The sequence below is a fragment of the Buceros rhinoceros genome, unplaced genomic scaffold (genome assembly GCF_000710305.1).
Source record: "Buceros rhinoceros silvestris isolate BGI_N320 unplaced genomic scaffold, ASM71030v1 scaffold7927, whole genome shotgun sequence".
In the NCBI taxonomy this organism is placed as follows: Eukaryota; Metazoa; Chordata; class Aves; order Bucerotiformes; family Bucerotidae; genus Buceros; species Buceros rhinoceros.
This window is the reverse complement of record NW_010423894.1, coordinates 28,461-55,680: the sequence shown is the minus strand read 5'-3', so window position 1 is coordinate 55,680 and position 27,220 is coordinate 28,461. Positions and strand designations below refer to the sequence as shown.

General features: G+C 39.8%; 1 protein-coding gene across 1 annotated transcript in view; it reads right to left on the bottom strand.

Moving 5' to 3' along the window:
• Positions 1-27,220, bottom strand: part of CDK5RAP2 (CDK5 regulatory subunit associated protein 2) — a 74,372-nt gene that overhangs the window by 20,378 nt on the left and 26,774 nt on the right. The window contains exons 13-25 of the mRNA XM_010140594.1: positions 26,335-26,432; positions 23,232-23,362; positions 21,509-21,624; positions 20,297-20,425; positions 16,260-16,355; positions 15,503-15,550; positions 14,697-14,884; positions 12,079-12,541; positions 9,676-9,943; positions 8,125-8,241; positions 5,385-5,985; positions 3,290-3,522; positions 501-549 (exon numbers count right to left, since the gene is read on the bottom strand). Of these exons, the coding sequence (XP_010138896.1) occupies positions 501-549; positions 3,290-3,522; positions 5,385-5,985; positions 8,125-8,241; positions 9,676-9,943; positions 12,079-12,541; positions 14,697-14,884; positions 15,503-15,550; positions 16,260-16,355; positions 20,297-20,425; positions 21,509-21,624; positions 23,232-23,362; positions 26,335-26,432 (2,537 nt within the window). The remainder of the gene's footprint in view (positions 1-500; positions 550-3,289; positions 3,523-5,384; positions 5,986-8,124; positions 8,242-9,675; positions 9,944-12,078; positions 12,542-14,696; positions 14,885-15,502; positions 15,551-16,259; positions 16,356-20,296; positions 20,426-21,508; positions 21,625-23,231; positions 23,363-26,334; positions 26,433-27,220) is intronic.

The window sequence follows — 27,220 nt, the reverse complement described above, 5'->3', positions numbered from 1 at the left end:
TGGCCCTCCAGCCTGGTGGTCAGGTAGTCACCTTCATGTTAAGGGGACCTCAAGCTGTCTTGAACAGGCAGCTGAGAATTTCTGCAGCACAGAAGACTCCCAGGCTGGCATAAACCCAACATATGCAGCACAACACCACCTGCTCTCTTCACCTTCAGCATAAGGGGGTTTTGAGAATGAACTTGAGCAGCACTGCATGTCAGCGATCCCGAGACAGCCCCCAAGGTCACAGAAACAGAAAGGGAGCCGACGATCCCTCCCAGCAGCTGCAGGTAGGATAATAGCTAAGCCCACCCAACAGTGTATGAGTGCACAGGTTTTGTTTGTTCCTGAGAGGAACAATCCTGGTGTGAACCTTCCTCTCAGTATCTCAGCTGTTCAATGAGAAGTGCGAAAAAAAGCCTTAGTTTGATTTCTCTGGATATTTTATTAACAAAATGAAGTTAATAAAACAGGCAACATAAGCAAAGCCCTCCCAAAAAGCAGAACAGTGCACTTACCTTTGAGCTAATTCATAAAGTATAGTAACTTCTGTGCCTATTGATTCTCCTGCAAAGCAGAAATAGCTGATTACAAACAGATACTGACATTTCTACTTTTTTACCCCTCCATCTTAAGCCATTTAAATATAGAAGGAGAAATTAATGAGAAATTAGAGAAGTCAACAGATACTCACCACACTGTCAAATGCTGTATTACTGTCAAATGCTGTAAATGAGCAAAACTACTTATAGCCCAGCAAAGCAACAGCTTGCTCTTGAGTTAAAAAAGAATAACTAGGAACCCCAGGTGCCCAATTTTACTGCCCTGGTGTTTTAGTTAGCATACGGATGTAAAATACTGTGCTATATGGCAAAAGGATTAGGGGTACGTGCCATTACTTCTTCAATAAAAATTATATAAAACCAATTCCATCACACTTGGATCTTGCCCACCCTGAGTCAGCCTAACCAGCTATCCTTAATCAAGGGGCACACAGGGGATTAGCCTGCAGGTGCTACAGTGTGTGAGCACAAGCACAATTCAATGAGAGAGACCTGGGCTCAGACACAAATTTGAATAAGGAAGCAAGAGTTTTGCGGTGTCACCTTGGCTCTCCATATTTTACAATTTTTGTGCAATTAAGCAAAAGCTCAGGCAAGAGCTGCACATCTGAAATTCCCAGGGAATGAACTGAAGGTCAGGATGGAAATGCAGAGACAGACAGTTGTTTATGCTGCTTCTTTACAGTCAATTCTTAGTACACTGGATGTTCTTTATAACCCTAAAAACATCATTTTATTTTAACGTGTGATTCAATGCAACACCATTGTGCTGGATATATTGAATTGTCTCGGTTGTCAGTGACTTTTCACAGTATATAGGATACCATCTGTTGGTTTAAAGGCGTTTAATGTTTAGTCACTGCACTGTTTTCTCATTTGTAATGCAAGGAATCTCTGTAGCCGCTGAAATCATTGAATACACTCAATCTTTTATTCCACTGCTTTGACACACCAGCTGTAATGCTTTTTTCTCTAATACAGCTCCTTCATGTGAGCAATCGGAGCTGCAACACGCTGCCACTCTCCTTAATAAAAGGCACAATACAGATGAGTGTGTGGCTGGGCCCTGCCTGGTCCTCCACAAACTGATCATCGAGAGCCAATTTCAGGACAACCTGGGGTAAGGGTCCCTGTTTCAGGCCACTGCCCTCTCATGTTTTGCTGAAGATGTCAGTTTGCAGCTGACACTCGTGGAAGTATCTGTGGGTCAGAAAGAGCAACGCCTGTGACATAGGAAAAGGTCCTTCTTGCTGAATTTCATTCATGTCAGCATCCTTTTTCCACCCCTTTGCTGTTAATTTTCTTCCATCTATGGATGGAAAGCAATGTGCATGATATACTCTTCCTTCAGTGACAAATGTTGATTTTGATGCTCATTTTACAAAATGTGGCTGCATTTCAGCTCTCTATCATGAACAACAGCCGCTTTTCTCAACCAGCCAGGCTGTTTGGCAGCAAGACGCAGGGCTCTTAGGAAAATAATTAGAAACGTTAGGGACAATACATCTCCTGATATGGTCCCACTTCCTAGACGTTTAAGGCTTTGCCTTTTCAACTTAATGCTTTGCCAAACAATAGGTGCAGGAATGGGATAAACAATCAGAAGACAAGAGCATTTTCAGAGGTGTAGGCTCCCATCTTTCAAACAATATGCCAGTTCTCACTGATCATTAAAAGGGTTTTGCTCACTGGTCATCAATGTCCTCTCCTGGGTCTACACTCCATTCAGCACTTGGCTTTCTCTAACACCACGACAACACTTCTCCTAGGACCCCTGCTCAGCAGGCTCTTGTTCTACTGTTGTGCCCTACAGAAACCCTCAAACACACACTGATTTGCAATATCACGGTCTCTTAAATTCATGAGCAACTCAAAATTCTGAAAGCAATTACTCTCCTCTGCCTTCTAACCAAACAGATTTTCCCTTTCTCTTCCCTTATTTTAATTTTCTACGTGCACCATTAGGGTAGGTTTCTCCATGAAGTCTGTGGCTCTTTTTCCTGGTGTATCCAGTGACAGATGATGTCACACCTCCACACCATTTCATGTGTTATTTCTACAGGAATATAAATTACGCAGATCACCATGGTATTACCGTTCAACTGTCCAATGCAGGTTTCCTGGCAGTTTCTTTAAAGGCACTGACCACAGAAAATTGCCCACATGAACTACTATACGATAACTTCTTCTTTCACTCTAAAAGCTCAGCCCAGACCCCTGCACTGCAATTACTCTTCTTGTAAGTAACTGCACTTTAGGGGAAAAGCTTCAGGAACCTGTAATTTTTTCTCTTTAGTTAAACACAGATTGTGTTAAAAACCAACTGTTTCGGTTTTTAACTGAACCGTGCCCACGAGAACCCTTCGGCGGAGCTATCCGGAGTGTGGGATTAACAAAGGCAGCTGGGCTGTTTCCTGAAGCAGAAAATCCTGAAGCCTTCTTGTAACTAAACTTTTCCAAACCATAACCACTATTTTGAACTGTTAGAATATGGATGCGCTAAGACAAAGAACTTAAAATGGAAGGTGTCAACAGAGGACAACTACAAAAGTAAAAAGTCAGACTTGCTGGAGCACTAAAATTTTACCTTCCAAGACAGTCCTCCCTATACACCATGTAAAAACAACCAAGAGGAGGTAAGGCTTCCTGTTCACTAAACAGTGAACTAAAAACCCAGCCAAACCCCTCCTAATTTCAAGAGCGCAATGTATCTCAGACAATAAACACGAAATTCTGCTACTTACCATACAGGAATTTCCTTTCTAGCTTCTCGAACAACAGTACGCTTTGATTCAGCTGTTCACGGAAGCCTTCAGCGACATAATAATCTACATCACTGGCTTGAAGCAGTTCCTCAAAAGCTTTAATAAGGCTCGTCAGATGTTGATGGTAGGCGACACAACCACTGCGGATCTCTTTAATTTGTTGGCATTGAAAGGAGAGTTCTCGAGCTTGTGAATGAACTAATGAATCATATCTGAGAAAATGCAATTACCTTTTGATGTAATTTGCCGACCATACATAACATTTAAATATAAATATAAAGTGAATTAAACTTTTATTCCTAAGCTATACTTTTATGTGACTCGATTTTCTTTTAAAATGCTTTTGCAGCCACAGTGAGAAATGTGTTGTCTCTGACTGTTGAGTTTTGTCTTTCTGGGCATAACTTGTGGGTCATCATCCTTCACTTCATCTTCGTTTATAAGGTGGGCAGAAGTGACAAGAAGTGTCTGTTTGGAAATAACCCACATGGCACGCAAAGGTAATGAATTAAAGTGAATAAGAATGAATAGATGAAAAGTTTTAAAATACACATTTTTTTTCTCACTGGTTAGGTTTTGTTTGTTTTGATCTTATTGGTGGGTTGTTTTTTTTAAATTCACTATGGAAGAACAGATAGAGCTGTCCCTTCTGGAACTTTTATGTATCTCCTTCTAGGAGCGTAATATTGGACTTTCTGAGCTGATGGTTTCACCCAGCCTGAAATTTCTGCATGTTTATTACCAGAAACATGACCATGACAACAACTGTCACATCCAAACTCTTGTACTCCACAAGCCAGGATATAAATTTCAGCTCAGATCAATCGGATTTGAAAATTGAAAAGATGCAAGGAGTCAAACTAAATATGGGGCATTAAAAAATATCTATAATGGTATAGGTTGTTGCAGAACTTTCATTGTCATTTGTACAGGAAGAGATTCATAACTTATTTTGGAGTCTGTCAGTTGTGATTCATGCCATTGTCTTAGACAGTGGCGATAAAAACTTCACAGAGATCCATATTGCCTCATTCCTTCACGTACAGTTAGATCTTCCTTCGTAAAACGGATAAGGTGTATTTTCAAGGTATGTAAATTTATATGTACTATGTAGCACAGCTGTATTTTATGATGATAACACTAAGAGATACACAACAGTCCCTATCGAGGTTTGCTCACTGTCTCCAAATACTTCTACTCAAGCCCTCCAGAGAAAGTCAAAGGCTGAATGCTTGCTTTTTGCCGTTTTACTTCCTGCCATTCTATAGGCCCTCAGGACATTAACAAAATTAGAGGGGAAAAAGAAGAGGGGGCAGGGAGTTAAAAAAGGTTTGGTTTTATGGGACCCCATTCTTTGCCTGTGGTTTGTATACATGTTAGCCAAAATGCTGACCCCAGTCTGATACAAAACCCAAGACTGATGCTTTCCAGCCTCCCATAAACGACTTTCCAGCTTATGAGCACATGCTGTAAAATTTCATTAATTAATTTCTGTATATATCTACTTTCACATCCTTCAAAGGAAGCCATTACGGCACTCAACTGCAAAGTAAATTATACCCAGAGCATAAACTCCTTATTTTATACACAAAGTCTGGTCACACAAACAGAAGGTCTAACATGAATCTGCCAGCCAAAACATTTCTGTCTGAAATGGGATGTTCCATTTCCTTTAGCTTGTCACCTGAAAAAACCTGATGACGCTAAACTGTAATACTTTGATTACAGAGGTCAGCCCATCTCACAGAGAAAGCTGAAGAGACCTCACTTTGCTCAGGAGAGGATGTCTGCAGCAAAGAGCTGTGAACCTGAGGGGTGGGGAGAGACTCTGGTGTCTGGCCCAGAATTATTGCAGAGCATAATATAAGCCGATGAGGAGCAGATCTGTTGTAAAAGAAATATTGTTTTGTACTTCAAGGCATCTTTTAACTAAACGTTTCAGTTGCTTTATGTTAATGTTAGTGAAATTTAGCACTTACTATAACAACACGGTCCTATGTGAGTAGAATTATCTTCATATTACCTTTGGCACTGCTGTTTACAAAAAGGAACCTGAAACAAGAGCTCTACTCACTTGAATGGGGATGTTCCTCTCAGTTTCCTCTGACGATGACACACTTCATCAAGAGGCGGATTTGCCATTTGCTCTTTTCCAAGTTCTGCCTCATTTGCTGATAGCAGTTCCTTAACGTTTTGTGCTGCCTGTCTATCAGGTGCTTCTGAAGACTCCGAAATCCTATTTTCAGTGTGGGTCTCATAGTCCATTAGGTGACGGACACTAGAAAATGTTCTGGTTTCTTGCGCAGCTGTGTCTTGCACTTGGGTAACATGTCCTTCCATGGGCAAGGCTGTGTCACTCACAACCATATCGCAACCACCACTCGGTAAAAGCTGGTCAGAGGTCTGCACGTGCAACACGAACATTTTGTACTTTTCAAGCTCAGACTTCAGAGCCTTAATTCTTTCTTTCAATTCTTCTGTATCATCTATGACTTCACAGTCATCAAGTGCATCTGTACTTGTTACACTCAATTTGGGTGAGCGCAGGCACTTGGAACCTGAATATGCAGTGGCTGAGTCAATGTCCTCATGTTTCATGGAATAAAGCTCTTCATTTATCTCTTCTAATGAACTCTGGATATTCACGTTGCTAATGTTATGATGATTTTGCATTTCTGAAAAACAGGAGGCTTGCATGTGAATATTAATATTTCTTTATCTGCCATTCTGTTCCTAACAGCACTAGAGTGAATTCATTTACTTCTATAATAACAGAACAAAAATGCAGAATAATTACTAACTATACAATATTAGTTTCGGACTTCTGACCTCTTTCTATGATTTGCCCATTAATTCGACTTGCACATCAAATAATTCAAACCCCTTCTCACCTTTCAAACAAACAATACTCAAAATACATCCGCTTCTTTCTCCAAAATGATTGAAAATTACTTTTGCTATATGTGGTCCCAAATCAGATGCCCAGAAGCCCAGATCTTTCCAGCCACAACCTCAAACATAAGGCACCAAGATTTAAAAGTAGACTCTATGTCCTTAAATGGTTCTTCCTAAAACTTCTAATTAAATATTCTTCTTCTCTTCACTTCAAAAATCTATAAGAGACCCACTGGAGCACAAAGTCAGTGGAATTTGAAATAGATTATCAACACCAATAACTTTAATAACTTTATAATAATAGCTTTAATGACGACTTCTTTAAACATGCCCTAAACAATCCATAGAAGTGTTTTGCTGTTACAGGTTTTACTGGCGTTGATTTGGCACACACATCACATCCCTTCGCTGACCTTTCCATTTGTAAGTAATGCAATCACTCCAGATTCAGCCCAATAAAAGCAACATATTTCTACATACACTCTATGTTTATAGGGCTGTGTGAGCTGAGGGCTGTATGTTTAAGTATCTAGGAAAATGGTTATTTGCTGGTTACCAGTAAATTTAATTTTCCCCTTCTATTCGTTCAGCAAAAAATCACTACAAATTAGAACCTCCCTTCTGGGAGCCATTCATTGATCTTGCGGAGGTCTTAACACTTTCAAATTGGTTTCCATGGAGAATCTGAATGCCCAGGTTCAAGCTCTAAATCATTAAAAAAAAAACCTCAGGAGGGGGCAGCTGTATATGAAGGCCCAAGTCAAGCTCATGCACAGGAGAATAAAAACAAACACAACCAAAAAGGCAGAAAGAGAATGAAGCTGCAATACTGGGATATCGACATGTGTGAAATGAAGGCTGGATGATGTTCTGCAGAACAGACTGCTGCACGCCAGCTCGTGTGGTGTTCGAAAGGTGAAGAATCACAGGACAGAAAGGCTTCCAAGAAAATGCCTGTGTGTGAACTCAGGAAGCCACAGTGACTACAGGCAGGCAACCCTTCCGTTCGTTAGCTTCTCCTCCTCCTCTACCAGCTGGTTGCTGCAGTTACACAAGTCAAAGAAGGTTGTGGACTGAGATGGAAAAAACCCAGATATAGATGAACTCTGCAATCCTGATTTCATGCAAACGTTCCAGATAACAAATAGAGGCAATAAAAACAGAAATTAGAGAAGAAATATTTCTGATTAGAACACTGGTTACAGCTCTTAATGAAACACTGCCCTTTAATTAAAAGAGAACTAATAAGCTCCCTGTGCGTGTACGTGTCCACACACACAGAGCACGATCCTGCAAACTAACTGACAGGCTTCAGGGAAACCATTATATCCGTAAAATTAATGATGTGAGAAAGGATTACAAAATTGGCCGCATCCTCTTACTCCTCACACAATGTTAACCGGGTTACTCAGGCCCTCCGCAGCAAGCCTAATGGATGATGCAGGAACACGTAATGCACAGTATTAAACCTATTTACATTTTCATTTAACGATTCCATTAGGTTTCCAACCTAGTGAAATGCCTTCAAATAATTCAGATAAGCAAAATTCTATCATTTGATTGCTTCCTTCCAATAGTTCATAACTAGATGCAGAAGCAGTAAGAAACAAACATTTAATTCAGAGGAAAGCTCAGAAGTAAGGACATTAGCAGAGATCAGAGCTAGGCGTACAACTCATTATTTTTACTGGAAACCAGACTCATAGATCCCTGTGACCCTTCTCAATGCATAACCCTGAACAGACCAACTTGGATTCTCACAGCAATTAATCCAAACTAGTGAAGAACAAGATGTAAAACCCACAAATAATGGCAAGGGAGAAAATTACCTGCAGTAATTTACAATTTTCCACAGTTCAGAAGAAGCTAGAATTTTTAACTGTCCTTTTTTTGTTATACTGTGCACATAAATGCTCTACCTTGATAGTTTTGTTGATTTCTATCCATTGCATGTTCATCTTTGTCCCCTGTACCTGGATTAACACCTTGCAACTCCACCTGGACCTCGCCATTATCCAGTTTGAGAGATGAGTCAACTGGAGAATAGTGGGGAAAGGTAAAACAGAAGTCAGTTAGTAACTGAAATAAAATTCAGTGGGGATAGTTAAAAAGCAACAACAAAACACATGCACACATACACACCCCCCCCAAAAAAAAAAAACCCTAACAAAACCAAAAACCCGCAAGAAAACTACAAATCTGAACCTGGTTCTCTGACAATTTGGAACAAGAAAATCATCCAAGGAAGACCAACTATTGAAAACACAATACAAACATTACTGATCCTATGAAACAATGTTTGCATATATTTTTAAAATACTTCAGCTACTTATAAGGACAATTAAGAATGTGAATTGCAAAAACAAATGAAGATAAACACTTACAAACCCCCTTTGGAACGCAACAGCTGATCAGTTTTTAGTGCCTTTTTAAATGTTTTATGTTAAGCTTAGAGAGAAGGCTAAAAAGTTTCTCCAATATAAGCACTGATCTTAAACTAATCTCCTGCAATCTCCCGTTGCACCAAGTCTCAGAATTACTAAGCTTGCAGCGCAATCCAGCAAAAAGAAATCTGTGTGGAAAAGGAATCAGAGGACTGCAATGCTAACAAGATCTCATGCATCTCAGGTCCCAACTCAGAAGCACTGCCCTTCTCAGAATTCTCCAAGGATCTTGCACCCACCACAATTAATTGCTCTAGTCCTCTCAGCCAGGCACGTACAGTAAGTTGTGCCGTATCTGCCCCTTACCACCATAACGCTGTCGTTAACAACAGTCTCTGCGATCTCTGCCTTTGACAGTGCCTCACTTGCTACTTGATTGAATCTTATTTCTTATATTTACACCTCCCTTCTCCCTTATCTATCCCTTACATCTCTACTCGGTGTTTAACCTAACTGCTAAGCACGTTTTCATTTTTTTAACACTCCAAATCTTTATATACCACCCCTTGTTCCCTGCCCTACAATTGTCATACTTTGCCAATCCAGATGCTTTGCCAACAATTGAGTTTAAATTAATCCAGCTACACTGGGAAGAGACACAGATGACTTGACTGATCAATGGAATATTGGAAAAAGATATTTATGCAGCATAAACAAACACAGTATTTGTGTACTCTCCCGTCTCCATTACAGTTTTCATTAGACTTGGCATCCTCTAAAGGAAATTTTTCATCTCCCTCCACACATACGTGTGCATGTGTGGGCACCCTGTGAAACTGTCATTTATTCTATACTTTATGCCATGTATACACAGCACTTCCTATTCCATATAAAGCTGGTTTACATTCTAGCAGCAAAGATTAGTATAGTTTTTCAAGACCTGTACATGTTTGCCCACCCAATAAAATTGTAAGGCTATGCAGCATTGTACACACGTAAAAACGACCTGCTTTAACTTCCTGCTGCAAGAAAAGCAGCCGCTATTTCAAGCAGTATTACAAGCTGCTACGTCTGCTCGTTATTCACCTCTCACTGATGTGCTTTCCCGTGCAGGCTCTTCTGGAAGGTTTGCAGTGACGGACTCGTTCAGTAACTCCTCTCCATTTGTTTGCGGCCGCAATGGTTTGGTTTGTACGTCGTCTGCTTTCGGACCTTCACAAGGTGCCCTGCTAAGATGCTGGAGGTTTGAATCTGACTTCTGCACCTCGGAGGTCAAAGGCACGTTTCCTAATGGTCTGGATGACTTTATGAGAATGGGCAGGCGGGACTTCTTGGGCAGGTAAGCAGAACCAGTCTGAAAAAGGCATGGAGTAAGACGGGGAGTTGGTAGCTTGTGTGTAACAGCCCAGTAAAGGAAGAATAAACAAACATTCCAGGGAAAATCAAAATTTTGCTGTGAGATCAGACAACTGTCACATTAGTTTTGAAACAGCCTTGCAACATAAAAACAAACATTTAGAGAGAAAAATAAACCTATCCCACGGGTTCAATTGTCTGTAATTTCTGCATACACATCCACAGCCACACAGCGAATGGCTTCCAGGTCCAGAAGCAAGACAGCCAATTCACCGCTGACTAGCAAAGGCTGTTCATCAGTAGGAGGGTTAGTTAACTCTGAGTTTGTGTATGCCCTAGGAAAACAGTTTCTCACCCAAACCGACCTCTCTACCTGCTACTTCCCACTCCCATTCATATAATAAATGTTTGACAGCCCAGTAACTGTTTCCCTCAATTCTTTTTTTTGTTCGTTTGTTTTAAATTGAGGATCCTCCTAGTTTTTCACAAATTCCTGAATGTATTTTCTTTCTTCCCAACAGGCCCTACTTCACATCAGCCCACTCCATGCCTTTGAGAATATCAACACAGCTTTGCATCAGCCACAGAGGACATTTATTCTGCCATAGAGAAATTCTTTATGAACAAGAACAGCTTCTTCAGCCATACGCTCTAGAAATGGCTTTCCCAGGATTCCCGTTTCTGCTGCAATGGACGTTACCCCACTGGAGCTGGGGGGAGGAGGGAAACTTAAGCTGGTACATTTTAGCCTCTCGCCTTTTGAAGACTGCATAAAATAAACGTGAATTGTTTAAACACAGAGCATAAAGTAGTGCTACCTCCGGAAGATAAAAACATGCTATATGTTGATGAGAGCTACGGAATTGGGTGTAATAATAATAAAAATCAATAATGGCATGTTCAGATAGATTTAGTTTATTTTTTTGCTGTTCATTTGCTCCACCAGTGTCATAAGTCCCGTAATTTCTTTTACCACCCAATGTATTCTGAAATACTTTTCCACATTCGTTTCTTAGCAATTATAGCTCTTACACAATTTAAAATAATAAAAAGCCAAGTTCCATTTTCCTAATGGCACACTCAGTTCCTTTTGTACATGTATGAATACACTATCATCCGGAGGCTGAAAAATAAATCCAGGCGGGAGGAACTTCCTGCTAGTTTTCCTAAACTGCACTAATAACGTCGAAGCATTTCCCGCTGTCTCGGGGCTGCTGTACAGACACATACGTCACCCCGCTTACCCAGAGCCCAGTACAGCTGGCTACGTGGAATTATTTATAAAAGCCATTCAGAAGCACAAGATACACCGCATTAGCCCGAACACAGAAGCTTTTAAAGCAATTGACTCGGGGAGTGCATTGAGCTTGCAACTGATTAAACTAGAGAGGAATCTGGAGAATGATGAATCAAAACAGTACACTGAAACTCAGTGAAAACAGGAACATGAAAAAAAGAATTGCTGTGAGAACTCTAGGTATTCCCTGTGAGGGCAGACAGGCCTTCACCGGCCTTCCGACACATTGTCCTTCATTCCTGAGAAGCAAGACGAGCCACTCAAAGACATCTTTAGCATTCTTAGACAAGCCATCACAAGCAGGTCTTCATTAACAGACTAGCTAGGTCCTCAAACCCTTCCTCCCCTCCTACCCATGTCTACTCCTCCTGACTTCCACCTGCCTCCATCTCTTCATGTGTTGCTGGAGCCAGCTGCCCTGGTAGCACCAACAAATTGCCAATTTTGTAGAGCTCAGTCACCATTTAGACTCACTAAGCTGCCAGTTCAGAATGCTCTGGTTCTGCACTTCATGAACACCTATCCAGAAACATCAGGTAGTTCAGAATCAGGCCATTCTGCAGTGAACTATCTCTTTTTCCAACAGCTGAAATATTTACTAGTATCTGCTCCCAGTGATAACTGAAATTCAATTAATTAATGCTCTAAAGCACAGTGAAGTATGCGATGAAAAGCTCTGAACACTAAGAACAATTATTAAAATATGTTTGGCTTACATCTCTTTCTGATTTTAAAAATTACACAAAAGCAAGATTTAATATTAAAAATGAAACATATTTTTCTCTTTCATACATTTATTCCCTAAGTACCAAAAAGAGAATCTTAAATAAACTTACTTCATTTGTTCTCCTTGTAAAAAATAAATTTTCATGCTGTTCACCCTTATACACATATTCTTGCTGATGTTCTCTTTCTGCATTTAATCTTGAATATTTTGGCTTTTCTTCTGAGGCTCCTTTTTTGCCTTCACGTTTGAATCTCATGACATTACCCTCTAAAGTAATTGTTTGTGTAGCTGCATCTTTCAATTCCACTTTCAACAACTCAATATCCTTATTAATCTGTGGCACTGCATCGGGATAAAGCTTCTCTTTCCCATCAAGAGTTGATTTCAATTCTACTTGCTGCTTTAAGAATTTATTGACCTGCTTGAAATGTTTGAGTTCAGCTCTTAGATGAATAATCATTTGCCTAAGATCTTTTTCATCCTTTTTCTCTGTATCTTCGCTTGAACATTCTTCCTCAGTTGTGTTCAGATGATCTAACAGTTCATTTACAATTTTCATTTGTTCTTGTCTGCTACACTCGGGAAAGAGGAAAGGAAAGGCATGAATTTTGATTTTTATTTAAGCAAACAAGAATACCTTCTAAGAAACTCATTTGCAGTGTCTAGACTGATTTGAAAATCCCAGGAGATTCCGTTTTACTCACTAATGAATTACTAATGAACAGAATTTTTAAAGCTTTATGATATAACCCATGTTGTGAAAATTCTCTCATCGATGCTTTTCTCCTATTTATGGCCACACATGCTCTGCCCCTCTTCCGCATTCGTCAGCAGATACTAAACCCCTGGTAATTAAATCAATTGCTTATGTAACATAGGAATACGAGAAATACCAGCAGATTTTCCTAAGAGTTTACTCCGTGATTTATCCACCTTAAAAACAAAATTTGAGTTTTACTGAAAATCTATCCCTTCACGTATTTCTAACCTAACAAAGAATATGGAAACTGAGAGAGCCACCAAAAGCCTGCAAAAACAGCTCACTACAGACCACCAAACTGCCCCACAGATAACGAGCGATCCATGGACAGCCTCGTTTTCAGAGAAAATGAAGCCAAATAAGAGACGTTCAAAGCATAAGCAAGCCCTCAAATTCGACAGATGATTTCACGTGTCCAATAGAGAGCTGTTTGTGCCACTAAACAGAGAAATCGGCCCTTAAAACAAGCGCATTTGCATAGCAAGCATTTGCAATGGTAGAAGCTAACTAGGCTTTTTATGTCTTTCTCTGGCATCTAATGTCGTTAGTGAGGATTCAGTTATGCAAAGTACAGGCTCATCACCAGTCAGTCTGGTCATTTATACTTGGAGACAGAAAAGATTACACACTAGAGTAGTAAAGATGATGGTGCTGGAATCACTCATTAGCAGACTTTTAAGTAAAGTTAACAAGTAAAACAATGTTATCTATTCATCTTCTAAGAGAGTATTATCTCCTCATTTACCACTAACCAGTGCTTTGACAACTAACACCATTTATGGCTGTTGTAGAGTTTTAAATCAGAGTGGAAAAATACAGAATTGCTTGAACAAAGTCAAGTGCTTCGTGCTGAACACAGGAACCGTGTAACTCCTCAGGATTCTCTGCTGCCAGCACTGCTGCGCACACGGGCTAAGGAAGGTCATTCCCAGCACTCTCCAGATGCCACCACGGTTAGCTGAAGGGACAGCACTGACAGGCACTGAAAAAATTCATGTAATCCCGTGCACAGTCACTGCAGTGTGGAGAGAACTAGGAAAGGAGAATGAGAATGATCACCACCAAAGCACTCGTTACGTTTTCAACCAGGAGAGATTAAGTGTAAGGATGAAACTGGGGGAAACACAACTAGTCAGGGGGTGTTTTTTCTATACACCCTTTTCTTGCTTGGTGTTGTCCAGCTCCTATGGAAACGAGCACTTCAGCTGGGAGCTGATCAACCCGTGGTGTAACACACACACTTGAAAAACACTGGTTACACAAGGGCCTGTACAGATTTCCCTACGCAAGGGTTTTCTCCTGCGTGGAAAGCAACCTAAGTACGTACAACATGGTTCATCTCAGCACAGTCCTACAAGTGGTTCCACTGGAATAAGCAATGAGTTAACGGCAGGACAGGGGCCCAGGCTCCCTGAACTGCTGACAGAGCACAAACTTCTGTCCAAGCAGTTCAGACAAAAATGGCAAAGGCCACAAAGCGTACTGTAATGTCCACTCAAAATTTACCCTATTAAACAGCCACTGTAACTCCATTTCCTCCACCATCAGATCCTTAATGCATATTTTTACCACAGTAAGGTGTCGTCCCCTCCACCACACCACCTTTCACTGGCCTCTGCTCTCAGATACAAAAAAAAAAAAATACCACCTATTCGCCTATTACCATGTGAGCCCTTTAATGCTGCTAGACCCCATTCTGAAAACAATCAGTCCCTACAGTAACACTCCGTGTATCAGTAACTTTTGAGAGTTCTTTTCTTGTAATGGGTTTTTCATGAGGATTTCTACTGATAGTACGTTTCCTAATTACTTAATTGCATGATAGACTAAAATGGCTCTGAAGACGCCTTGCCAATCTCTCAGGTAAATTAGACAGGGCCATTATCTAAATTCTCTTTAGCAAAATTACTTTATTCTCTTCTCAAATAGAAATACTGTCAAAAGCAGAGCATCTCCCTCATACTTACGTGGATTCCAGCACAGATGTTCTATTTTCTCTTATAAGAGATGTGAGCAAGTTCTCTTCTGTCTCATGTTCACTCATTCGTATTCCACCAAAGTGTTTGCCAGTTGTATCACGTTCAAAGTGGGGCTTGTTTGGGCTCCTGTAATGTCTCTCTTTGCAGAAACTCTCCGAATGGCCTGATGGAGTTACCTGTTAAAAAATTGCGAACATTTTCTTATTACAGAGGTATGTAACATTCTATTAAATTCAGGGCTGTAATCTTTTTGTAATCGGGTTTTGTAATTCCTGATGCTCTTTATCTACATTAAGAAGCATCCACAGATATTTCACGTACTATTTATTAATAGAAAAACTAATTAACATCTATTTCATATGATTAATTCATAATGATCAGTTGTTTAGTAAGTAGTAAGTACATTTCCCTGAAGACTTTAATCTGTGAAGAGGTATAAAACTTCTGGAATGTTGCCTGCAGCTAACTTTTTATTAGTTCACCTCTGAATCATCTGTCTTTCCAGCACAAATTCTGCTCTGGGATCTCCAGATGCAAGCCCTGATGGCAGGACAGGATGCAACGTGAAGTATTTATAAACTGCCAACTTTCTGTACACAACACCACAGACATGTCCTAGGAAATTTCTACATGGGAACTCTCCAGTAATTCAACTCCTGTTTAAACCAAGGGAAGTATCAACTACATAAGAATTTGGCCTGCACTCATTTGGATACAATTTCTGTCATTAGACATCACCAGTGTGAGACAAAGATGGTGGAGAGTCAAGACAATCTTTACAAAACATCACTTACCTGTTTATCCACCTCATGAGGAAAATCCACAGATACTTGAAGGCATACCTAGTAAAGAGAGAAACAGTGGAGTTACCCATCATAAAGAGCGGAACATCACGATTCTTCAACAGTACTCGCAAACATGTCCCAGGTTGTGTCACATTTCAGCATGTTATAATTTTTAAACCAGAAAGGTTCAACTTTAATTGCACACTACGATCCTCTAAGGTCCCTTGCAACCAAAATTGTTTTATGATTCCATGAGGCTTTATATCACATCGCTTTTGAATGACAGAATAAAAGGGGAGCAGATTCCTGTACGTATCAGTAGTCAGCAAAGTGACAAGACATCAGGTATTTCAAGGAGGAAGAAGGATCTACAGTACTTTTTCCTCAATCATAGCAGAAAGTGAATCTTACACAGTTTGTACAATAGGTCTGACTGCAACGGAGGAAGATCAGTGTGTGTGTATGTAAAGAAACAAATTTCAAGGGACTTCCTGTCAGCCCCATTAAGGAAGATTATGAGTATTTGAACAAGGGAAAACAAGGCTCAGAAGGAAAGCTACCTTGACTGCAAATCCCAAGCACCAGAAACATACAGAAAAAAGCTTTCAAGAACTCTTTAGGATAACAATCAGCTGAAAGCAAAGTCAGATCCCAAGGAAAGTATGCCTTGTTTGCCAAAGACTTTGTATTCTAAGAAAATAAGAATTTTTATAGGCGTGCAGAGAAAAAAGTACTGTAACATAATGTACCCAGAGCGGAGTCCTACCTGGCTGACCCTCTCAGAAAACTGACTGTTCTGCATATTCCTGTCATTGTCACCAGCTTCAGGCTGCATCACAGGCTCCTCTGTTATTTCAAGACACTACACAAAGTATGGAATGATGTGAAAATGTAGCACAAAAGAAATACCGTGATATGAAACGTGCATAAATAAGTCAGTGACATGTCTTAAAAGAAAAATATAAAAAGCCTGTAATACAAAGTAACAAACACTGAATTAGATTTCTTCAATGTGATCAAAGAAAATTAATACAAACCCCAGGAATGACTCACATGAAATACAGTGAAACTTTCTTTTACATTCCTTCATTTTTACTTAACCCTTTCTCCCCAAAATTTACAAACAATATAAATTCTCTTAACCTCTTCTGGTGAAGGCACTCTATATCTCATTGTGCCTGTTTTATTTTCCAATTTCCAGAATTTATTTTCATTTGCTGCACAATTTGGGCTCTTCTCCAGCATCCGAGAAATAGATGCTTTTAAAAAAAAGCACATGTCGCTTGCTATATACTAAAACGATTTACTCCAACACTGAAGGTTACAGTCTGCTGTGTTTTGCCTAAACTTGCCGATTGATGGTGCCAAATCTTCTTTTTCTCTGAATTTTCCACAGAACCCCATCCATCTCCCATCACTAATATTTCCTGGGCAAAGAGGAGGAGGAAAACTCCGCTTTTTTCAGTAGCAGAATTCCCGACATCAGCATCACTGGCAGCACGACCAGAATCCCTTGGACCTGCAAGCAGGGGATGAGACGCAGGCGTTGCCCCTCTCTCAGCAGCAGCAAAGACTGAGGGAGCTTCCTTTAGACATGGTTCATGGAGAATACTTTCTCTTCGCCTACAACTCACTTGTTTTACTCAGTTTGCTCCTGAGGCGAGGACAGAATTTAGCCTTGCCTATTTTGGCCATTAGAAAACCTCTTATTTACAACAAATTACAATATTCAGTAGGCACATTCTGGCACAGCCTGTCAGAAAACAACCTGAGCACAAGGACATCCCACTTTAGGATCCACCACGAGTGACCTGCAGTTACCACATTCCATCACTCCCCTGTCATAAGGCCAGATTGGACATTTACGTCACCTTGGTTTATAGCATTTACCCATCTAATAGAAAAAGATAGTTAATTGAGATCTTTGCTGCTAAAATCTCATTAAATAGCAGAAAGGTGCCAAATAAATGAGAAAAACATTTTTATCTCCCAATCCCTAGCAGGATAAGCAACTTTAATGGTTTTAAGTATTAATTTTAAAAGGCAGAAACCTGATGGTGCCACATATTAATATATTTGCCGTTTACTATTAGAAATCTACACTGAAAACTAACTTCCAAGTCATGTTAGAGTTATTTTGGTATTTTCACTCAGACTTGGTTTTCTAGGACAAGACAAAGTAAAGACAATCTGAAAACTGGAGGGAGATACAGGTAGGATTGTCTTCTTTACCAAGGGCATGCATTATAAGAAGATCTTTTTGTTGTAATCATTGATGTCAATAATGTTAGCAATTATACAAAAAAAATTGCTAAGGTTTAATCTTCCACATGTAGATTCGGGACAAACCCTGCATCTGTGTATTAAAAATAAACTTATTTGCACATGACTTACCCACCCAACGCCTTCTGTGACTCAGTGTTTTTTAGAGCACGCTTTTCCCAGGCCAATATTTGGTTTAACAAGTGATGACTCTTACAATGAAACTATCCCATAAGACGAACAAGCTACAGCACACCGTGACACCAACTGACTGCAGCGTGAGCCTGGTCCTACCGTCCTGGCTCTGAGAGGCTGAAAAGAAGCTTGCTGTGCTCCAAGGAATACAATCTAATGTTCAACAAAATAGTAAAAGAACATAAGTGTCTCAAGGCCAGGAAAAAAAGTCTACCAAGAATAAGCTGCCTGTTTAAAGTATTTCCTTGGAGACTGAAAACCTTGAGAATGTTTTTCCTAAATGAACCACTGCTATGCTTGGTTTGCAAAGATCCCTGGAGCGCTGAAGGCTGAAATCACTGAGGCTGCTTCTCTTTGAGAAAGCAGATGTTCAGAGGACAGTACAAAAACAACCTTTCTCTTCTCCTTCTCCCTCCCTTCCGAACATGAAGCCAAGACATAGAGTACTAGGGGCTGTCAGACCTCTGAGAGATGCCCTGCAGAGGCACCAACATGCAGATTCATCCTGAGAAGGATGCATCTTCTCGTGTCTGTCCAAATACCTCTTACAGCAGGTATGTTCGTGTCATTTCAGCACTACCTGCCAGCCAACTCTAGCCCAAAACACACCCAAAAAGCAGAATTTAGGGAGTTTTGACAACGGTTATTAATAAGCAAACACACTGTTGTCACAACCCATAACCCAAGATCCAAGTTGCTATTTATTGTCAAGACTGATAACATGGTACCTTTTAAACTAAAAACTTTTAATTACAGATCCTTTCACTTTTGAGCTCCATAGTACTATTATCTCACTGGTACAGGTTAACATACCCTATTTTACTTTCCTATTTCCTTCACCAAAATGTTGAGATTTATTTATATTTTACAAGCTTCACTCTCTGTCATTCTACAGCTCGTTTCATGTCGGCAGCTTCTTAAGTAGCCCAGTACATACACCTGATAGCGAGACAAATGCAGGAGCACTGAGCATCTTGTGGTGATGTTAGCAGAGAACAGGAACTGCCGTGGCACTAACCGCGGCATCAGTGAGGGGCCAGCACCCTCTGCAGGATGATGGGCAAAGTGCTGAAAATATTAATCTGTAGAAAGTGCACGCACTCTGAAATGGATTGCCCACGAGCTTTTCATGCAAACCTATTACAGTAGCACGTAAATTCGTTATTTTAATAAAAGCCAAAGCACCCCTAAAGGTCGATCTATAATTTAAAACAGATTTCAATTAAAGGTTGCTTGAGCATATCTTAAAACTGAAAAAGCAAGAACATTTCATGACTTTTGCTGATTGCTCCCAGCGTATCTGCAGCACATATGGTAAAAGACACAACCCTTTTTCCCGAGTCCTGCAGAATAAGTTGGTCAGCAGAAAAATCAATACCAGTCCCAGTTCCTGAATTAGGCAATCCCTGCGCATAACTGATTCAAACCGACCCAATTCTCTGTTCTTTTAATTCAGAAATCCAAGACACAAAATACTAGCATCAACATTATTGCTTTTATATTTTTTCCTTCCTATTCGATATGTCCTGCACAACAACAATGTAACAGAAGGCAAAACCCATGACAGAATATAAAGGAAAACACTGCTAGATGCATCTCAAGTTACACCTTCCACAAGCTAGAAGGTTCGCTAGAACCTACCACAGCCTCCTGAACACCCGTTGCCATTCACACACAGGGGACCCAGCACCCAACTGCTTCTCCGTGGAAGTGTTTTGCCAAGACCTCTTCTCCCCCACCGCTAAAAACAGCCTCAGCTTTGGGCAAAGAAAGAAACACCCGGCAATGCAACGCACCACGATGCCGGTGGCCATGTCTTCGTATACTTCTGTGTTCTATAAGAAGGAACAGCAACGCGTTTCAGTGATGTCAAGTGCTGTTCTCTCTTTTTGTGGCTACAGTGAACCCTAGTTGTTTTGTAGATGCAGAGGAGAGCTGAACCAAGCTCTTACAGAATTAGTCACAGCATGAGAATGACTCTTGAACAGAAGACAAGCAGACTTTCAACAGTAACTAAAATGTTATATAAGATATCGCTGTCTTTGTAAAATTAACTATTTCCTCCCCTTTCAACTGACAAAACAAATAGATCACAGACCACATTAGTATTTTAATGTATATGTTGTTTCCTTAAAATCAGCTTGACACATCACTGAACACGTGCATCGAGCTGATTCTCCGCTGTACTAACATCTTAAAGTTGTTTACATCATTAATTTAAAAAGTTATTATAAGGAATTAGCAACCTAAGCCCCAAGGGTTTTAGACTCAGTCTGCAACCGATGTAAACGACTCCACAAGGTGTATTAGATGCGAGAGTCAGCATCACTAACACAGAAAACCCACCTCACTGTGGTTTAATGTTTTTAGTGCATCCTTCCCTGAAGAATCCGTGGTACAATGTCCAAGCTGCTTTTTCTTAAGTTCTTGATTAACTGACTGCAGATCCTTAACCATCAAGAGAAGGTCAGCAACCTAAATAACCAAAGGAAGAACAAGCAAAAATGGTAACATCGATACTGGTATGAAAACAAATATTTTAGTGCAAGGGAAAGCAGCATCACAAGGAAAGAGCAGCGTTCTGAAACAACTCCTATCTCTGACACCCTTTGTAAGCCACTATCATTCTGAGAAGTTTCACAGATATAAAACCTGAATGGACAATCATGTTTAAAACTCCCGAACGGACATTACCATCACAGACTCATGCAAGTGTATCAAGAAGGCAATGTCTGCAAAAGAAAGTGAAATCTTTCTACTAAACCAATTAATATATTTGGAAAAACCAGATCAGCTTTCAGGCAAACAAACCCTTTCCCAAGGAAGAAATGTTTTATAAACATCTTCTGGTAACAAGTGTCCCTGAACCTACTGAAGGGAAGATGTTCAGAGATGTAAGTGGTATAACCCCAGAAGGGGACTGGGATGCAATCTGGGGCTTTTTCTATTGACCCCTGTTCAATAGAAACAGGGTTTTTAGATGAGTCACCTCCGGTTTTTGAACACCTGCCTACAATTCAGCTAGCCCGAGAAATATAAAACTTCTCCTATGTTCGCTCCCAAGTGATCATATTCAGAATAATTCTTTATGAGCTGGTGCAGGGATAAGAGGTCGCTGCACAGGATCAGGAGCCAAAAGAACAAGTTTCTGAACTGATTTAGTGTGACAATGGTCTGCACATTTAATCTCTGTGACTTTAACTTCTCCTTACACAGAATGCAGACAACATTAACTTACCTGAGGGTTATTTTACAGCATGTCATATTTACCAAGAGATCTGCATATCCTGGGATGGAGAGTGTTATACAGAAGTCTAAATTATAGACAGCGCTGCCACCATCATGATTAATAAAGGTGCATGAAACACACATTGTAGGATATGCAACGCAAAAACTTTTCTGTGGAGTTGGTATAGATCATGATGACTAAAATACAGTATTGAGTTTGAAACTAGCATCCAGCTGTACCTAAATAAACCTTTTTGTGAAAGATAGACAAACTCTAAACAAAGCAGAATTAAGCCATTAGAAACAGTAAGTAATAAAAAAGATCAATACCTTTTTCTTAAGTTCTTCAAGAGACAGATGGTCTATCTGCAGGCTTAAATGATCTTGCTCTCCTAAACAGATACTCATATAAGACGTTTGATCTCCACAGAAAGAGAGTGTTTCATCTGTCAGAATAACCAAGGACAGGAATTATTTCAGAAACTCTATTTGCAGTAAAACGCTGTACAAAATGCAAAGACAGGACTTTTCAAATAAGAACCTAATAGTAAGTCTGTGGGAGGCCAGTTAAAATGTTTCGTGCCCCAGAATAAGTTTACTGCTTGATAGAACAAATTTTGTCCTTGTATATCTTTGTGCTTCTGACACGTAGACGTGCTGTATTTTTCATGGCTGTATTTTCTGTGGTTATCAGCATGAGTTGTGAATGTAATTCTGAATTATAATTTGCATATTTAGCATTATAATTAGAAATAATTTTTAGGAAGGACAAATAAGAAATGAATAGTTATTCTGTTTTAGCTATATTTTCATCAACATGAACTCAAGGTCTCAAGGTGAAAACCTGGGCTAGACAAAGTTATTGAATTTATTTTGCTTTCGGGTCAAAAGATTGCATTAATTGAATTGAAAATAGCTACTTATCCATTTCCTCTACAACTGCAGGAATGATTTGTTATGTTTCAATAAACACCTGTTCATTTACAATATAGATGACAGTTAATGCTATAAATATATCTCATTAGATAGGGAAAAAGCATATCTAAATTAGGGCAAAGAAGAGACATGCAAATCCTGCTCCCAGCTCTGACACTGATCCCATGGCTGCTGCAAGGACCCAAAGCTGCACAAATGATGACTGCTTTTCAGAGCCTTCATTCCCAGCAGCCTCCCCCTCAACACAACTGCTCTTGAGAACCCAGGAATATCCAAAAGACCCTTTGGTCTATCCTGGTTGTTCACCATCTCTGTGCTTCTGAGGTGGGAAACTGCAACGGCAGAGCTTACCTTCTGTCACTTATCAGAGCCGTCAAGACAGTGATGCTAAAATTGAAAATCTAAGTTGAAAGGGGTAAGTGAACAGGCTTTATTGTTATTTATATATCCCCTATGGAATAAAATAGATACATCCGCACACACTCAGTAAACTATATTTAACAACGTCCACTTACATTATTATCTTGTATGTCTAAGAATATACTAAAACCACCTCCAAAGCCATACAATAAAAAAGCTAGAAGTTAAATGTAAAAGCTCTACTTGTTTCTGAACTACAAAATAACAGAACCTCTGGCTGTTCTTTCTTTCTCTGGAAATACTTCTTCTGCGAGGAGCAGTCTAGCCACTTCCTGAGACAAAAGCTCTTCACCAAAGTACTGTGAAATAATTACGTTCCATGGTCAGAAAGCAATACCACAGCCACAGATTTATTCAAAGTCAGAAATCTCTGAATTCTCCAGAAAACAGTAAATTCTACAGATATAAAATTGTGGGCAGCTTGAAATGATCACTGCAGCAGAATTTCATAGAATTACTAACATCTGCTGCAAGGTGAGAGAGAAGTTGTCCCTCTCTCTGTGCTGCAATTGCTCAAAGACATTGTGTTAGAAATCCCCCAAGTAATTTTCAGGATAGAAAACTAAAAAGAAACCTTTTCACACCTTTTTCTACTCTCAAGTGTTTCTTCACCATCATAGCAAACTAACTGCAATAAAACAGTTTTCTTTTGTGCAAGAAGATGGAGAAAAGGGATGGGCTGGACACACATACAGACCTTGGCGGGTTTTCATGTCCTTGATCTGATCTTCTAAGACCTTCTGTAGATTCCGATTCGCTAAAACATCGTCTTCTAGTTGTTTGCGCAACATGAAAATGTTGTTCAGTTCCGTTTGCAGGCTGTTTATACTAAAAAAAAAAAAAAGGAGAAAAAAAAAGGATTTGATTCAAAACACTTTGTTATGCACCTCAGCATCTTTTATAGACCCAGGCTTCCACCAAGAGCCCCTTTCACATTAGCCATCGCTGGTTTTCATTGCAGTTACATCGTCTTGATGCAGAAGATCAAACAAAGCCCTACACAGGAAGATGAAACTAAATGTATACACATACGGCCCTTTCTTGCTGTTTTGAGCTGTGCTGCTTGTAAGTCAGCTTAAACATGATGGCTATACTCTACCAGCCACCTTCTGTGAGATTCTTTTTAAGGAAAATCAAAATTACAACCTTCTGAAAAGTACATCAGAAAAACACCATTATCACAGAATACTGACGACACTGTGTATTCCATTATACAGTGACTCTGGAAACTTTGTTCCCTTGCTACAGAACTATCCAGATAATCTAATGCTCCACTTGAGAAGAACATTTAAAAATCGTGTTTCATTGAAAATATAACCCAGCCACAACTAACTACTTTATTTCTTCATTTATCCCACACTCTGTAAAAAGACCTTTTAAATTGTCTCAGTTATCTCAATGCGGCGTAAATGCCAAAACTTACAATGATAATTCGTCAAGGTGAATTAATTATTTAAGCAGCTTTCTTCCAAGGTGGCCAATGATGCTCTGTAGCATCAGTCACTGCCCCTCAGGCCTCATGTGTCACCACCTTGAGCTGTCCTTGCTAGACTTTCCCCATGCCCTTCAATAATGTCCACAAGACAGTTTTGAGCAGTCAGTAAAAAGACTTAAGTACACTAAAAACTGAAACTGTAATTAAATAACATAAATTAGATTTAATCACAAATAAATAACAAGGTGCTTCTGAACTCATACTTTTTTTCCCATTTACTTCTCTCAGAACCTCCATGTTTTAGGATTAAATAAGCTGCTGAACAATTTCCAATCCACTGCATTAAATGCCAGAGAATTCAGGAATCTTTAAAAACAATTTTAAATCCATCTTACAGGAGACTATGCAGGAACATACAGCACATCATACTTCCATGAGAATAGCAGCATAGTGGAGAAAAACATTTAATTAAAAGGCAGCATGTACGAGAAGGCTCTCTGTCTTCTGACAAGCATGCTGCTGTCAGTGCTTCCTGCAGCAGAAACTCCTGCTCTAACCAATTCTCCCTTGTTCAAGAGTAGCTTGGAAAAGAGAGTCCTCTTAAATGCTCAGCAGCAAATTAAGAATAAAAACAAACCAGCACATTACTAGAAGCTAAGTAAGCACATTTTGTCCTTTTCATGAGTGAAAGGTTTTAGAAGAAAAAGCATTGATTCCCTGCTTGGAGAGACAAGAAATGTCTTGGTCCTGACATCCGGTAGCTGAGTTTGAAAAATAACCACCCAGGCTGCTTAAAATAAGTAATGCCTAAAAGAAGATGTCAGCAAGAAAACACGTTTGCCTAAAATCCACGTCTCTGCTGATGGCAATTACACAAGCGAGGAGGCTGAATTTATCTGCAGGGCTTGTTTATCAGCACCCCAGAACTTTGGGGTTCAAGTCTCCCTTGATGAGGTTTACAGCACATCTCAGCCCACAAAACGAGAAGGAGAATTACGAACGCTCCTAACTTCCAGCTCCATTGAATCACTGAGCATCCTCTGCAAATTGCTGTGTAACACGAGCTGCTCTGTGCAGCCTGTAACTCCATGTCAAGAAAAGAGAACTCATGATCCTGATCCCACAGCAGCTAATTGCAAAACTCCTATTACACTAAACGACAGTTAGGATTTTCCTCATTTGAAAGATATTCTAAGAAAAACTAGTATCAGAGCTACATTACCTTGTTGTCATTACTGTAGACTGCTGACAACTGCCTCACCTACATTTCATGTTTCAGTAGCAGGTGACACCCTCCATATGAAATATTAAAATAAACTGGCTTCTTCCTTCATTTGGTGATTGCTCAACAGAAAAGTCACAAAAGCCATTGCTCTTTTCCCAGCGATAAGAAATGATCTCCGTAATATGCTTTCTATCACTATCGCTAATGAAAAAGATTCCAGTATCTAAACCAGCTTTTGAGCTGTGGCCAAGCACAAGATGACGTTACCATTAATGTGCTTCACTCAGACGCCAGATCTCATCTACTCTAGTGCTGTTCACCTCACCATTTCCAAACCAGAGGGGCCTATAAACCTGCAGAGTACAAACACATTCCCACAAAGCTGGCAGGTATAAGCCATTCCCTTCAGGCAGGCAGAGTGAGGAGCAGGATCTCAAATGCTGTCAATACCCTAACTAAGGTATTTATAATTATAACAAAGTGACTTCTTAATAAAATATTTAGACTTATTCTACTTAAAGGCTAAGAATTTTCTTTATCATAACTGCCAAGCAGTGATAGGATACAAAGGCAGCCGCAGATTTCTTTCTAAAATGTAGTGTTCTTTGATTTTAAAAGGTTAAACCCCACTTGCTCCTGCCATACCCCCGAATGCTTTACACTGAGAGCAAACCCTCATTACTGTTTTGTTTAACCTTCTCCAGAATCGTACTGGCTTATGTTCTCATCAAATTCTCAGTGTCACCTTTAAGATAAGCATTATCTGTCTTTTAAGAGTAAACCATGGCAAATCATCCATCACCCAAAAGTTCACTGAGATTTGATTTTTGCCCTGTATTCCAACAGAGGTCACATAATGCCTGAAAATCTCCCTGCTTGCTTTGGTACCTAAATGGAAATCTAGCTCACCTGAGATTCCAAACCAAACAGAAAGATTTTCAGAAACATTTAAGTAATTTAGATAATAAACCCTTATTTACAGAGGCATTTTAAGGAGACTACTACAACTAGTCAATGCCTTATGAACAATTGGCTGGTACAAAACAATCACCACTCCAGTTAAGCTGCACCTTTTTTCCATAACTTCTGACTTCTGCCCTTTAAGTTCAGTTTATTCACTGAAACAGAAAAAGTACTTACCTATCCGACTCTTTGAAGGTCTTCACTAGCATAGAATAAATACTCTGTTCTTTTCTTAAAGCAAGGATCAGCTTTTCATATTCAGCTTCTTTATTTTCCTAAATTAAAATAAGCACATACTGAGCTTACAATGACATTTTTGAGTTTGCATGTCTACAACTGTGTGTATAACTGTGTCCTGAAGAAAATGTGGAAGAAGTACAAATCCAAATTTGTGGAACAGGATGCCCACACCCAAAGCTTATTATGAATCTGGAGACTATTCATGATACTTAAAACCAGCTATTATTAGAGGAGATAAATACTGGTTCACTATTTCCCTGCTGTGAGTGAGTCGCACCTCTAAACAGTGGTTCATCATGTTCAGAGTCTAAAAAGCCTTCGCCCCCCACCCCAAGCATCCTCACGTCCAAAATTCACAACTCAACAACCCAGGAACGACCTGGTGGGAGGCTACTTCAGGAGTGGTGGAGAGGGAAGGGAAAAGAGACTAGCCCAAGCTCCAAGGACATATTTTAGAACATTTACAACATTTGTCCTAAACATTTGTCCTCTCTGTGTTCTGGATAAAATTTGCTTTCAGGGGTTTCTGCAAATTCTATTCAAGTTCTGAACAAAAACGACCGTATCAAGCCGGTGAAGAATAAAGTATGAGCATGTCAGATATGCACTGGTTGAGTCAGCGTTCTGCACACTCAGCTGGGTCACTAGAAGCTTCTTCATTATTTGTGCAAAGGAAAGAAAATTGTTTACCTGCAGTCTTGCTCACAGAAAGAATATTACTATTATTAGAGTAAATCCAGACCCTTATGCTACATTCTCAGTACGGATCCACTGATTTCCCAGGATGTTTTTACTCCAAAACCACCACACAGCCACTTTTTCA